At 35.2% G+C, this 15,684-nt stretch overlaps 1 protein-coding gene across 11 annotated transcripts in view; it reads right to left on the minus strand.

The window, feature by feature from the left end:
- PPP1R9A (protein phosphatase 1 regulatory subunit 9A) overlaps nucleotides 1–15,684 on the minus strand; it is a 320,283-nt gene that overhangs the window by 107,396 nt on the left and 197,203 nt on the right. For all 11 annotated transcript variants that reach the window (XM_053553455.1, XM_053553454.1, XM_053553450.1 and 8 more), the window contains exon 5: nucleotides 2,201–2,305. In XM_053553455.1, coding sequence (XP_053409430.1) covers nucleotides 2,201–2,305 — 105 coding nt within the window. The remainder of the gene's footprint in view (nucleotides 1–2,200; nucleotides 2,306–15,684) is intronic.

Here is a 15,684-nt window from a genome sequence, read left to right on the forward strand (position 1 = left end):
GATTCAAACTTAGTAGGTTATACATGTCCAGGGGGTTATCCACTTCCTCTAGGTTTTGGAGTTTGCTTAACTTGTTGTAACAGTTCTTTCTCTAATTTATCTATCTTCTCTCATAATTTATTACATACAGCAAGAAAAAGGTAGGTAGCACCTTCCATACTCTACTTTAAAATCTCATGAGTTAAATGGTTGTGTCTGTTTATAGGTCTATCTTCTACATTCCACATCACTAGAGGTGACAGTTCGGCTAAACTTTCTGTCATTACATAACAAAGATGCCCTTCATCCCAGTTTCCACTTACATTGACAGCTTTTTGCTTTAGGCCTTCATCAGCTTGCTCCTCTCAAGCCCTCAGCTTTCTGCTAACAGATTTTTCTGGCTTTTGCTAGCACTCTATTGATAAAGTCCTTTCGGATTCACTGAAAGTCCAGTCTGAAGCCACTCCCACATGCTCAGGTTTTTGTTACATCTACAGCCCACATAAACTTGCATTTGATGATATAAATTACCCCCAAACTTATAAATGTGTACTATCTTCCATAGTTTCTATGAGTCAAGAATTCAGTGAAGGATTGTCAGGACAATGTGGGCTTGATGCTTCAGTTCAATCAGATGTCTGTCAAGCCTTCCTGATGCCGTAGGATGTCACCTCAAGGGGCCTCCCCCCCAAGGCTGGCAAGCTGGAGCTGGCTGTTGCCATGGCTAAGTTCTTCCCAGTGTGGCCGTCTTCAGGAGGCTGTATGAAAAGCCTTTCAATATGGCAAGCTGTACTTCTCCAGAGCAGGCCATCCGTAAGACCAAGGAGAAAGCCACAAAATCTTATATTTATGGAAAAGTCTGAGACATAAGAAATGCTTTTAAACAAACAAACAAAAGAAAACAAGTGACCTATGACAAAAACAACTGATTTCAAACCTTGACTTCAATAGGCTCAGGGCTGCTTTCTTACTTCACTTTCTTACCTATAATATTCACAACCCCAAGGTTAGATATAAATCTAAACATCCAAAAGAATGAACTCCTTAGTACCATTAAGTGGGAAAAGTTATCATTCATCAAAGATTGGTCCTGGATGATTCTTTTCTGTTTTTGTTTTTGTTTTGTTTTTTTTTAATAGGGTCTCACTCTGTCTCCCAGGCTGGAAGTCAAGGGCATGAACATAGCTCACTGTGACTTCAAATTGCTGGACACAAGTAATCCCCCTGCTTCAGCTTCCTAAGTAACTAGGTCTATAGGCGCCAATCACCATGTGATTTAATTTTTTTACAGAGACTGGATCTTGCTTTGTTTGCCCAGGCTGATCTCAAACTTCTGGCCTCAAGCCATCCTCTTACTTTGGCCTCCCAAAGAGCTGGGATTACAGGTGTGAGCCACTGCCCCAGATGATTTTTTAAAACAATATGTAGATTTTTAAAACAATATGTAGGTTTTTAAAATGCACTTATTCTTAAATCATTCAGTATACTTGAATATATAACATGTATCAATGAATATGCGTATAATCATTTCAATGTATTGTATAACTGGGCTTTTTTAAAGAATTTGAGATAGTGCCTGTAGCTCAGCGGGTAGAGCATTAGCCACATACACCGAGGTTGGCAGGTTAGAACTCGGCCTGGGCCAACTAAAACAATAATGACAACTGTAACAAAAAGAAAAAAATAGCCGGGCATTGTGGCAGGCAGCTGTAGTCCCAGCTACTTAGGAGGCTGAGGCAAGAGAATCGCTTAAGGATCGCAACCAAGAATTTGAGGTTGCTATAAGCTGTGACACCATGGCACTTTACCCAGGGTGACAGCTTGAGACTCTGTCTCCAAAAAATAAAAATAAAAGGATTTGGGACCTATTCACATTTATTGAGGCTATACCTAAAAACTCTGCCTTCCTAGCAATTCCTACCATAGGAATATATGGAATATGTGTGAGTGATTAAGCCATTCTTATTTACACTGTATACTCATTTGTCTTCATAACTTTCTAGAATTCTAGGATTTCTAATTTTAAATTCCATATACACTGAAAAGGAATGAAAACTGTAAAAAAAAGAAAATATTAAAAACCAAAGGCAAGTTTTTAGTAGTCAGGTAATATTTTCATTGTAATTACACTTATTTATATTTATAGGTTAGACTACAGAACATTAAAATTTAACAAAATATGAAGTAACCAAACTGTATATATATGAAAGCACATATTTACCTGACATCACCCTTAGTGTTTCTGAGAACAGTTGCAGCAAAATTCTGCGTGACACCCACCAAGCTGATTCCATCCACTTCTACAATCTGGTCATTGACTTGTATTCTTTAGAAAGAGGAAAAAAATTACCCATAATTAATTTATCTGATAATGCATTATCATGTACAATAAAGGAATGGACAAAATACTTGATTTTTTAGATAATCTTATTGATCCAAAATTTGTATTTAGACAGGCCTCTGTATTTGCAGGTCCCATATCTGAAAAATCAACCAATCATGGATCTATAATATTCAGGGCAATAAGCAATAAACAGTAGAATCAAATAGTACACATTTAAAAAGAAATTGAGTATAACAATTATTTATATAGCATTTTCAGTCTATTAGGTGTTACCTGTAATCTAGATATGATTTATAGTACACAGGAGGACATGCTCAGATGATAGGCAAATACTTCCTCATTTTATAAAAGGGACTTGAGCATCTGCAGATTTAGGTATCCACTGGGGTCCCTGAACCAATGTCCTGTGGATACCAAGGGATGACTGTACAGTACAAGCTCCAGATCTTAGTTAAGTGCTTATGTTTTAAAAGGACTGTTTCACAGGATGGAAATAAGTAGCACTAAATGGAGGAAGTCAGTTTAACAAACATCTATACTCCTCTCACAGAAATTGATCTTTGTAAATGTACATTTACACGATTTTTTGTCCTTAATTAATTACTGTATATAAAACATCACAGATCCAACTGAAATACCCTTTGAGTCTAATACTGAGTCTCTCTTCACACCTGTCATCCCTCAGGAAACACATCAATAGGAATTGCAGGGAATCCTTCCTATTCCCTGAAAAGGTGTACATTTGAAATATGCAAGGCTTGGGCGGCGCCTGTGGCTCAAGGAGTAGGGCGCCGAGGTGGCGGGTTCAAACCCAGCCCTGGCCCAAAAATAAATAAATAAATAAATAAATACAAATATGCAAGGCTTGTGTGTGTGTATGTGTATTATTTCATATTTACTTATACTCCTGGACAATATACAGTATTAATATTGTTTAGTGTATATTACCTTTACCAATTTACATATGTTTGGTACATACCATTTTTATTCCTCATAATATTTCAAATATGAAAAAATTATAGTATAAATTAGATAATAAACTCTCATTACCCAACATCTAACTTTATCGAACCTTAAAACTGAGCCATGTTTTTCCTAAAGAAATGCATTACAGGCTCAGTGCCTGCAGCTCAGCGGCTAGGGCGCTGGCCACATACACCGGGCCTGGCAGGTTCAAACCCAGCCTGGGCCTGCCAAACAACACTGACAACTACAACAACAACAACAACAAAAATAGCTGGGCATTGTGGCGGGCGCCTGTAGTCCCAGCTACTTGGGAGGCTGAGGCAAGAGAATGGCTTAAGCCCAAGAATTTGAGGTTGCTGTGAGCTGTAACAGCACTCTACCAAGGGCAACATAGTGAGACTCTGTCTCAAGAAACAAAAAAGAGAAAGAAAGAAATGCATTACAGAAAGGTTAAAATTCCTTTATCATTTGTCTCTGATTTTATTTCCTTTATTGCTTCCACAGAGCTAACCATCATTCTAATCATGGGGCTTAAACTTTCTACTGATTGTTTTGAAACAGAAACAGTATGCACGCATGAATAGGCACAATATGTATACACGGGTAGGTTTTAACAATGACGAAGCATACTTCTCCTTTTATAGCTTAGTTTATTTTACTCAACACTGTAATAGAGATTTAGCCATGGCTTTATTAAATGTAATTCTAGCCAATTCATTTTAATAAGTATATGTTATTATCTTTTATAAAGATAGCAAAATATACAGTAGAACCTCTGTAAGTTGATCACCAAAGGGACTGTAACAAACTGGTAAGCAAACAGAAATGGTCAACATAAGGAACTAGGCCTAATACACGTATACATGTGGTACATTCTGGTCTATGAAACTTAGGTCAACTTAAGGAGGTGGTCAGTGTAGGCAGGTGGTCAACTACGGAGGTTCCACTGTATTTATTATTTTGCAAAAGGATGATAGTATTGTTTTCAATTTTAACTATTATAAATATTGCTGTAATAAGCAACTTCACACGTGCTTCCCCATGCACATGATTGAGTTTCTTCAGCATATAGGCCTACAAATGAAATTCCAAAGTCAAATTTAGGCTATTTCAACTTTATTAGACTTTGACCAATTTCCACATCCTCAGGATGTTCAGATCCTTTAAGTACTGCCAATCATATAGGTAAAAAACAGCATCATGATGTAATTTTAATTGCATTTCCCTGATTACTAGTGCAATTGAACCTTATTCATATGTTTATAAGTCATCTATTTCCACAAACTGTCAGATCATTTCCTCTACCTATTAGTTGTTGTTGGGTTGAGTGTCTTTTTTCTTAATGATTTATAAAAGATGTCTTGGTATATCCTGAAAATTAATACCTTCTCAAACATATTCCAAATACCTTCACTAAATCTACAGAGTGTCTTCCTACATTTCTTGGAACATTGTAGTTTTGAGGAAAATTATTTTTAAAAATATGATAAATTTGTGTTTTGTTTAAGGAATCACTTCCTGCCCAAAGGTTACGAAACATTCTATATTTACTTCTAATTGTTTAAACATCCGCTTTTCTGCATTTAGGCAGTTATCTACTTGGAAATGGTTGATTTATGATCATATGTGTTAGCTATCTATTTGTTCTAAGTGTATAAACAATTGGTCTAAGAACATTTAATAAAGAGGTCATTTTTTTCCCCACTGATTTATAATGCCACCTCAAGTTCTCAAGTCCAGAGGCAAATGCACACTAACACGTTTCTGGGTTCTGTAGAGGTTCAATGTGTCTCTCTGCCTACAGCTGCGTCAATACTACATTGTCTTAGCTTTGTAATAGTTTCCATGTTTCATAGGCAATTCCCCTAAAATGGTTCATCATCTCAAAATTTACCTGAGTTTTGCTTGATCCTTTGCACTTCCTAACACATTTTTTGTTTATTTGCCAAGTAACATAAAACACTTACTGGGGTTTTAATAAAATTAAGACTGATTTTGAAGATTATCTTGCAGAGAACTGACAACCTTATCATATTGACTCTTTCCAATTATGAAAATTGACTTATCATCAGAACCTCTGGGAAGTGTGGTGTAAATCATGTTTTCTTGGCAAGGGTTAAGTAAAGTTAGTCAAAGCTTGAAAATAAGACTGAAAGCAGGGCAATGTACGTTAGTTAACAAAGCTAAAGATATTAAAGGAGAATGCACTTTATTTGATATGACTATATAATACTGATTAAAGTTCCTAGACATAGTGAAGTTCATTAGTAATTTACAGATTTTTGACCTGGGTAAATTCAAATACTTTACGACTAGTCGAAAAGATAATTTCAAAGATATAGCTTATTGCCATATGATCATTAATCAGTTTTGTATCTACCTTTGCTATGTTATTCTGACATTACTTTATTAATTTGCCATTAAACATCTAGTTCCAAAAATGCTCTTTGAAACCTATTTATCATCTCACTAGATCTCTAATTAGGAAGTTGAATTAAATCTTTGATATATTTTTTGTTTGTATTTATGAAAGTAATCTTTTTAATTCTTTGAATATTAGCCTATCATAGTTTTGGGGATCCATTGAGATGCCCACATAGACTCACAAAGCCAACCAAACTGTTAGCACAAAAATACAATTAATTTAAACCTAGATATCTTTTCTCTGTCTTTACAGTGATTTTCAATAAGTAATATAATTTTTACTTTGCTGTGATCCTAGTCTGGCAAAAGTTGGTTTGTTTTTAAAATTTTTTGTATTTTTCATTTTCTTTTCAGATTCTTGCTGTTTGGGTTGTGGATCTACTTTGTACTAGATGAGGAGGAGGAGAAGAATTTCTCACCCGTAGAACCAACAATTAGGAATGTCATTTTATAATCCAATCATTGGGATTAGGGGAATCTATATAATATCTTATCATGAGAGATAACAAAGAATTTGAGTGGCTATCCTTTTACATCTGATTTCTCTATTTGAGAGTCCAAATTATTTGATAAAACACTGCATAGCTACTAGAAAGAAAAACATTCATTGAAAATCTCATCAGCGAGTTTTACCACTCCTATTTAACACAATACTGGAAGTCCCAATCACAGCAGGAAAAACATGAAAATATAAGACAGATTGTACCAGCGATTCAAGGCCAAGGGAAAAAAAGTGGCCCTGGCCCCAGCTGTGGTAAAGAAGCAGAAGGCCAAGAAGGTGGTGAACCCCATGTCTGAGAAAAGGCTGAACAACTTTGGAATTGGACAGGACATCCAGCCCAAAAGGGACCTCACCGGCTTTGTCAAATGGCCCGCTACAGCCACAGGAAGAACTGCACCACTGTCAGCTTCACACAGGTTACCTCGGAGACAAAGGAGCTCTGGCTAAGCCGGTGGAAGCTATCGAGACAAATTACAGTGACAGATAAGCAAGATCCATCCTCACTGGGGAGGCAGTGTCTGGGTCTGAAATCTGTGATTCATGTTGCCAAGCTGGAGAAGGGAAAGGCTAAAGAACTTACCACTAAACTGGGCTAAATGTACACTGCTGAGTTTTCTGTACATAAAATTGATAAAAATTATCCTTCAGAAAAAAAGACACACATATTGGAAAAGAAGAATTCAAATTGTCCCACTTTACAGATGATATGATGTTGTATCTAGGAAAACCTAAAGACTCAGTCAAAAATCTCTTGGGTTTGATAAACAAATTCAATACAGTTGCAGGATACATAATCAATGAACAAAGATCAATAGCAGTTCTATATACTAATAGTGAACTACTGAGAAGAAGAGTGAACTACTGAGAAGAACTACTACATCAAGAATCAATTCCATTTACAAGAGCTACAATACTTGTCTAACAAAGAACTAATATCTAGAATACAGAAGGTACTCAAATACCCTGTTTCCCTGAAAATAAGACAGTGTCTTATTTTAAGGTGTACTCCCAAAGATGCACTAGGTCTTATTTTCAGGGGATGTCTTATCTTTCCTGTAAGTAGGTCTTATTTTCAGAGGATATCTTATTTTCGGGGAAACAGGGTAACTCAGCAGCAACAAAAGAACAAATAATCCCATTAAAAGTGGGCAAAGGATATGAATAGAAAATTTCTCAAAAGAATACATACAAATGGTCAACAGGTATATGAAAAATGCTCAACAGCATTAATCATCAAGGAAATGCAAATAAAAGCCAAAATGAGATATCACCTTACTACAATTAGAATAGCTGTCATTAAACAGCTATTACCAAAAAAAAAAAAAAAAAAAAAGTGAGGATGTAAAAAAATTCTTATACACTGCAGATAGGGATATAAGTAAATATAGTCTTTATGGAAAAAAAGTAAAGATATTTCTGAACAAACTAAAAATAGAACTCCCATTGGACCCAGTAATCCCACTACTGGGTAACTATCCCAAGGAAAGGAAATCAGTACCTCAAAGGCACGTCTGCATTTAAAACATGTTTACTCCAGTGCTATTCACAATAGCAAAGATACAGAATCAACCTAAGTTTCTATTAACATACACATGGATAAAGAAAATGTGGTATGTATAAATAATGGAATGCTACTTGGCCAAAATAATAAACTCAAGTCATTTTCACCAACGTGAATGGAGATGGGTTATGTTAAGTGAAATAAGTCAGGCCAAGAAAGACAAATATCACATGTTCTCACTCAGACATGAAAGCTAAAACTTGATCTCATTAAGGAAGAGAACAGAATGATAGATAAGAAAAGACTGAGAAGGGTGTGTGGGTGGGAAGCGGATGAAGAGAGGCTGTTTAAAAGATATAACATAGAAAGTACAAGTTGCAACCTTCAATAGCACAATAGAGTGACTACAGTTAACAATGATACACTGAATATTTCAAAGTACCTAGAAGAGAGGACTTGAAATGTTCCAGATAAATACTTGAGGTGGCAGATATACTAAATATTCTGACTTGATGATTACACATTCTATGCATGTAACAAAATATTTAGACACCTCATAAATAGGTACAAATATGTATCAATTAAAATTTTTAAATAAAAATAAAAGTGGATCTTTGGACGAATCAGATTATTTTAATAATTTGATAGGAAATATTCATCTCTTACTTTTTCTTCAGTCTGTTTCTGCTAAACCCTTTTCGTGCTTATTCTCATTTCTTATGAAAGAAAACATCTCTCCATTTATTTGTGCCTTTTTAATTTCTTTCATCAATATTTTATAATTTTCAGTGTACAGAGCTTTGCAACTCCTCTACGAAATTTATTCCTGTGTTTTATTCTTTTGGGACGTTCTTCTTCATTTCTGGATAACTCACTGTCAGTATATAAAACACAGCTAATAACACAGATGGTGATTTTTGTATCCTCCAACTTTGCTGAATGTGTGATTTTTGGAGGAGTTGTTATAGTTTTCAAACAGGGACAATTTTACTTCTTCCTTTCTAATTTGGATATCTTTTGTTTCTTTTTCTTGTCTAATTGCCAGCCTAGGACTTCCGGTACTAAGCTGTGAAGCGGCAAGAGTGGGCATCTCTCTGTATCTTGTTCCTGATCTTAGAGGAAGAGTTTCCAGCTTTTCAGCATTGAATATCACATTATCTGTGGGGTTGTCATAGACAGCTTTTGTTGTGTTGAGATACATTCCATTATGGAAAGTAGTACAGAGCTTCCTTGAAAAAATAAAAGTAGACATGATCCAGCAACCTCACTTCTGGGAATATATCCAGAGGAAATAAAATCACTATTTTGAATCACTATTTCTCATATCCACTGCAGCATTACTCACAATAGCCAAGATTTGGAAACAACCTAAGTATTGATGGATGAATGGATAAAGAAAATGTGAATATACATATATTCACATTATATATACTATATATGTACTAACACATAGATATACATACACGCAGAGAGAAATGTTATTCAGCTTGAATAAAGAAGGAAATCCTGAGATTTGTGACAACACGTATGCATTTGGAGGCTAATAGGCTAAGTGAAATAAGCCAAACTGAAAAGACAAATACTGTGTGATCTCACTTATATATGGAATCTCAAAAATACAAACTCTCACAGGAGCAGAGAGTAGCAGAGTAGAAAACTGGTTACGAGGGGTCAGGAGATGGAAAAAACGGGAAGGCAGTGGACCAAGAGCAGAAACTTTCAGTTATAAGATGAATAAATTCTGGAGAACCAGTGTACAGCATGGTGACTATAGTTAACAATAATTATTGTGTACCTTGTAATTCACTCTGAGAGCAGACCTTAAGTATTCTCACAATACAAGTAATGAGCTTTGTGAGGTGACAGATATGTTACGTTAATTAGTTTGACTGAGGCAATCATTTCATAACAATACCTCAATTATTAAGGTATAATTTGTCAATTATAGAAAATAAAAGTTGAAATAGGATAGGGAATGGAACCAGGAAATGTCACATAAGATATCAGTTAACTCACCTGATAAGACCTGCCTTAATCAGATCTGCCAGGTAATAATGAATTAGCTCATAGACTCCTACAAAGCCAGCAATCTTTTTCATAGGGTCCTCTGCCGGGGGTATCATAAACAGGACAATTGAATATTAGGATTTTGGCATTAGTGGTAAGTGGGGTGAATACCAATAAATCCAGCTCTAACATCTTTCTAACAAAAATACTAATGTTTGGCTTGCAAATACCCTAAGGCATAGTTCTTCAAAGTGTGGTACTCCAACCACCTGCATCAGAATCACCTGGATAATTGTTTAATTATTGTATATCCAGATATACAATCCCCACTCTAAAAGTAGATCCCACGAATCTATACTTTACTATGTATCTTAATTGATTCTTGTTCAGACTAAGGTCTGAAATCTATGGACCTATGATGTCCAGGAGGTTTTAATTAGGAAAAGGGGAAAAATAGTTATCTTTTAGCAGGACAGGTACTCAACCAGTCAAGGCCTAAATATTTAGACAAGGGAAACCGGGAGATAATACTTGAAAATCACAAATACTGGAAAGCTAAGCAACAAAAATGAAGAGATGATGGTTCATTAAAGACTAGTACTAAAACAAAACAAAACAAAACAAAACAGTGTGTCCAGAGCTATACTTTAGAATCACCCAGGCAACTATATAAAATACAGATGCCTTGGCCTATCCTAATGTGCTGAACTGAAATTCAGGAAAGAGGGCCAATGCCTACGTCCCCAGATAATTCCTCAATATATTTGGGGATACTCCATAGCTAAGAAGGAGTCTTACAGAAGACTCCCCTGCTCCTAAATTAATTGTAGATGGTTCTGTTAGTACAAAATAATAAACATGAATTAAATCATTGGATAGGGAAGACGAAATGATTATAAAAGACAGATATGTAATATACGTCAGATAATACATAATGCATTTAAAATGCATGCTGAAAACGTAATTATATCATTTTTATCCCTTTATACATACCTCCCAGTAAATTACACAGGCTGAGGTCGATATTGTTTCACAAAGATACTACTGTAAAGCTTCCTCTGATTTCATCATGCTTAGCCTTATGTGTTCCTAAAATCTAGTCTGCATATCATTCCTTCAAATATTAATTTTGTCCACATAATAAACTGTTATATTTATAGCCAACTGATTTTTGACAAGGGTGCCAAGACCATTCGATGGAGAAAGGCTGGTCTTTTCAACAAGTGGTACTGATAAAGTGAATACCCACATGGAAAAGAATAAGTTAGATCACTTCCTCACACCGTAAGCAAAAGTAACTAAAAAGACTATAGACCTAAATATAAGAGCTAAAACTATGGAACACTCAGAAGAAAATGAATGAGTAAATCTTTATGACCTCAGATTAGGCAAAGCTTTAGAAATGATATCAAAATACGAGTGACAAAAGAAAAACTAAGTAAATTAGAGTTCATGAAAATTAAATTCTTTTGTGCTTCCAAGGAAACCAGCAAGAAAGTAAAAGGACAACTTACAGATTAGAAGAAAATATTTACATATCATATATCAGATAAGTGATAAGTGGTTTATATCTAGAATATGGCAAGGACCTCTTATAACTCACTAATAAAAAGATAACCCAATTTGAAAATGGGCAAGAATCTGAAAAGGCATTTCTCCAAAGAAGATATAAAAATGGCCAATGAACACATGAAAAAAAATTCTTAAGATTTTTAGCCACCAATGAAATGTAAGTTAAAACCAAAATGTAATACCTCTTTATACCTACTTAGATGGTGATGGTAAAAAAGAGAGGTAGTGTTTGTGAGGATGAAGAGATATTGGAACCCTCATACACTACTAGAGGATATGTGTAATAATGCAACTGCTTTAGAAAACATTCCGGTGCCTCCTCAATAAGCAGAGAGTTATTATATGACCCAGAAATTCTACTTCTAATTAGAAGAGAAATGAAAATATTTTCACACAAAAAACTAGTACATGAATGTTCACAGCAGCATTATTCACAGAGCCAAAAGGGAAAAATCCAAATATCCATTACATGATATCACAGTGAATGAACAAAATGTGATACACCCATTTATTGGAATATTATTGGTCAATAAAATTAATTATGTACCAATAAATGCTATAATATGAATGAACATTTCTCTTTTGGGAGTAAGTCTAAAATTGATTGTGATGCTGGCCATGTAACTTCAGTATTAGAAAAAAACATTGCATTATATATTTATTAAATGAGTAAACTATATGGTATGTGAATCATTTCTCAATAAAGATGTTTAAACTCTAAGAGAAAAATCTGATATAAAAATACCATGAGCTTCATCATTCCAATAAAATATATCTCTATTCACTTAACTTAGCTTTCAAGTTTCTTCAGTATTGGGTCTTGACCTAATTCTCACATTTTAATTATACATTATCATTTGTGAAATTTAAACTTTAATGATCTATGCGTTACCAGCCTTTACCCCACCCTATTTCACTATGTATAAGACTGGATTACTTTACCCAAATAAGCAAAAATATTGCTCATTAAGTTACTGAGGTGGGTTCATTATAATTAATTATAATAGATTAAATATTACAGTAGATTAACAATGCTCACATATAGCATCCCTCTGCCCTTCTCCCACTTCACTCATATGGTTAGCCTCAATTTTCCCACAGAGCAGGTCCAGAATCATTTTTCCTTTGTCAGTTACTCTTCCCAGAAATTTAGAAAAGCATGCTTTGATTATTGAAACTTTATGCTAGGTCTTAAAAAAATCAGATAAGGTCAGTGTTCTAACTTTGTTCTTTTTCAGAACTATTATTCTAAATCTTTACATTTCTAAATGCATTTTAGAACCAGCTTATGAATGTCTTGGGAAAAAAAAGCTGTTGGAATTTTGATAGGAATTTCTTTGAACGTACAGATGAATATGGGATCACCTGATATCTTAAAACCATTGAGCCTGTGTTTTATAAACATTGTGTATCTCTTCATTTATTTACCTTCCAAATCAGAGTACCATCAACTCCCAACCCCTAATTTCAATTCAACATTTTTTTTTTAATTTTTACTCACATTAACTAAAAACTGTAAGGCATGCCAAACCCTGAAAAGACTTGCATATTTTACAAAATGATCCCAATAAATCCCTACCCTATCTCTGAAAAGCCTTCTCTGGAAGGTCCTAGTCAAATGTTAACTTCTCTCTGACAGGTGATTATAATCTGGCAGCAGCATTTGAGAAGGCAGATATTATTGTAGAAGGCAAAAAAAAAAGTTTAGGGATGAGTAAAAGGAGTACTAAATAAAAGATCAAAAAGCTTAAAAACACGCTTTTCTAAAAAAAAAATATATGTAGTAAGGTAGTATTTATTGGGGAGGAAAAAAACAGCAAAATACAGGACTGGACATTGCCAATAGACAGAATGCTCAGAAGTGAAAGAAAACTAAGGTGATGACTGCCTTAATGGGCAAGAAAGAACAAAGGAGGACAAATAAGTCTCTGAAAATAAGTGTCCCTGTCAGAGCGATTCCAATAAAATGCGATGAAACAAGTATGATTGAAGGAACTAAGTGCTCTAATCAAAAGAAAGATAGCAAAAGTGCTGGAAAAACATAAGTGGGGAAAATAATATGCTGTCCTCATTGATTTGATTGATCCATTCAGTCAGTTAATTCAGCAAAGTGATTCAATCCTGCCTATAGCACAAAGACAGGTGTACAATTTCAGAAAGGTACGGTCTCTGTTTGAGAATACCACCCACATATACATATACAAACATTTATATATACATATGCACGTAAAGGACATACATGTATAGGTATGTTTTATGGATTGAATACACGGGAGTATGATAAACTAAACCAAACAAAATTTGGAAGGAAATTCACCAGCAGAATTTTACTAGTGGGCAACTAACTCTATATGATTTTATAACATGAGGTTTTTTCCTTCTTTACATTTCTCTACATTTTCCAAATTTTTTTTTTTTTTTTTTGTGGTTCTTGGCCAGGGCTGGGTTTGAACCCGCCACCTCCGGCATATGGGACCGGTGCCCTACTCCTTGAGCCACAGGCGCCACCCCATTTTCCAAATTTTTAACCATGAACATATATTACCTTTATAAATTTAAAATGTTGTCACACACACTAATTTGACAATTGATGACAGCACTTTATGGCTGGGGAAATAGTCTAAAAAGTTTTCCTTTAGACTAAAGCATTATAGTCATCTGTTCTCTGTTAAACATGCACATTTATATAATCATACAATAAGACTAATGGTTCAGACTCAAGGATCTATAATCTATAATTCAAAGCCAAAGGGTATTTTTTCAAAAGGGGTGTGGGAATTAATGCACACAATTTTGAGCACTTTTTATATTTCAACAGAAATTTTACAATCCCATCATACACAGTTACAAACAAAATTACAAAGCAAAAACTAACACAAAATTTACAGCACTTCCTTATTTTCTTTATGCATTTGTATAAACACACTTAAGTTTACATACACCTCTTGTGCCTAAAAATGGGGGAGAGGGATGTCTGAATTTAGTACCAAAAGACAAAAAAACTCACCAACCTAAAATTCCATACAGAGAAAACCCTTAAAAGAAAAAAAAAAAGTGTGTGTGTGGGGGGGGGGGGGCGGGTGCAGTGGCTCACGCTTGTAATCCCAGCACTCTGGTAGGCCAAGGTGGATGGATTACTTGAGCTCAGGAGTTCAAGACCAACCTGAGCAAGTGTGAGACCACTCTCTGTACTAAAAATAGAAAAATTATCCAGGGATTGTGGTAGATATCTATAGTCCCAGATACTTGGGAGGCAGAGGCAAGAGGATCACTTGAACCCAGAAGTTTGAGATTGCTGTGAATAAAGATGATACTAAGGCACTCTCCCCAGGGTGACAGAGTGAGACATGTCTCAAAAAAAAAAAAAAAAAAAGTGGAAAAAAGACATTTTCAGATATTACCAGAAGACCCAGTGGCTCACACCTGTAATCCTAGCACTTTGGGAGGCTAAGATGGTGGGATTGCTTGAGCTCAGGAGTTCAAGAACAGTCTTAGCAAAAGCAAGACCCTATTTCTATTAAAAATAGAAAACAAAACAAAACAAACTAGCCAGGCTTTGTGGCAGGAGCCTGCAGTCCCAGCTACTTGGGAGGCTGACGTAGAAGAATGACTTGAACCCAGGAGTTTGAGGTTGCTGTGAGCAACCTCAAAGACTCTCTCAAAGAAATTAAAATAAAATAAAATAGTGTTAAAGGAAATGCTCCAAGGAGAAGGAACATGATACTAGAAGGAAATATGGATTGGTCTCCAAAAGGAATGAAGAGTACTGGGAGTGCTCACCAAGAAGACAGAAGAGCTTCAAGCTATAAAGCCCTTCCTGCCACAGAAAACAGTGACAATATTTGGTTTGATTACTTTCCCATCAAAACAATATTTATTCTAAATTTCTCATTTCAAAAAAAGAGAAAAACATCTCAAAAGTTGATATACAATTAAAAAAACAAAATAAAAACCATCTTTAAATTTTAAAAAGGAAGGAGGGAAGAGTAGGGGACAGGGAGGGAAGGAGGGGAGTTCTATGGAATTTGCTACTTGAGGGGATTTTCAATTTATCTTTCTATGGAGGTTGCCTACGGGATAACTAAGGTGGAGACAAATTCTGTCTCAAAAAGAAAAAAGAAAAAGAAAAGAAACTAAAAATGAGTAGAAGAGGATGGAAAGGTAAAAAGGATTAGAATAACAGTTAAAAAAAAAAAAGTAGCAGCTCAAGTTTATTCTTACCACACATGAGACTATAATCCACTCAATCATAAGCCAGTAGTGCACTGAACATGCAAATACATCATCATGGTAGGGACCCACTTTGCTTCCATCTCCTGCCCTGTGAGATGCAAATTTCAGATGCAACCTCACAGAATAGTAACACTGACATCTCTCTTAAATCTTGGC

This window comes from Nycticebus coucang, chromosome 11 (genome assembly GCF_027406575.1).
Source record: "Nycticebus coucang isolate mNycCou1 chromosome 11, mNycCou1.pri, whole genome shotgun sequence".
In the NCBI taxonomy this organism is placed as follows: domain Eukaryota; kingdom Metazoa; phylum Chordata; class Mammalia; order Primates; family Lorisidae; genus Nycticebus; species Nycticebus coucang.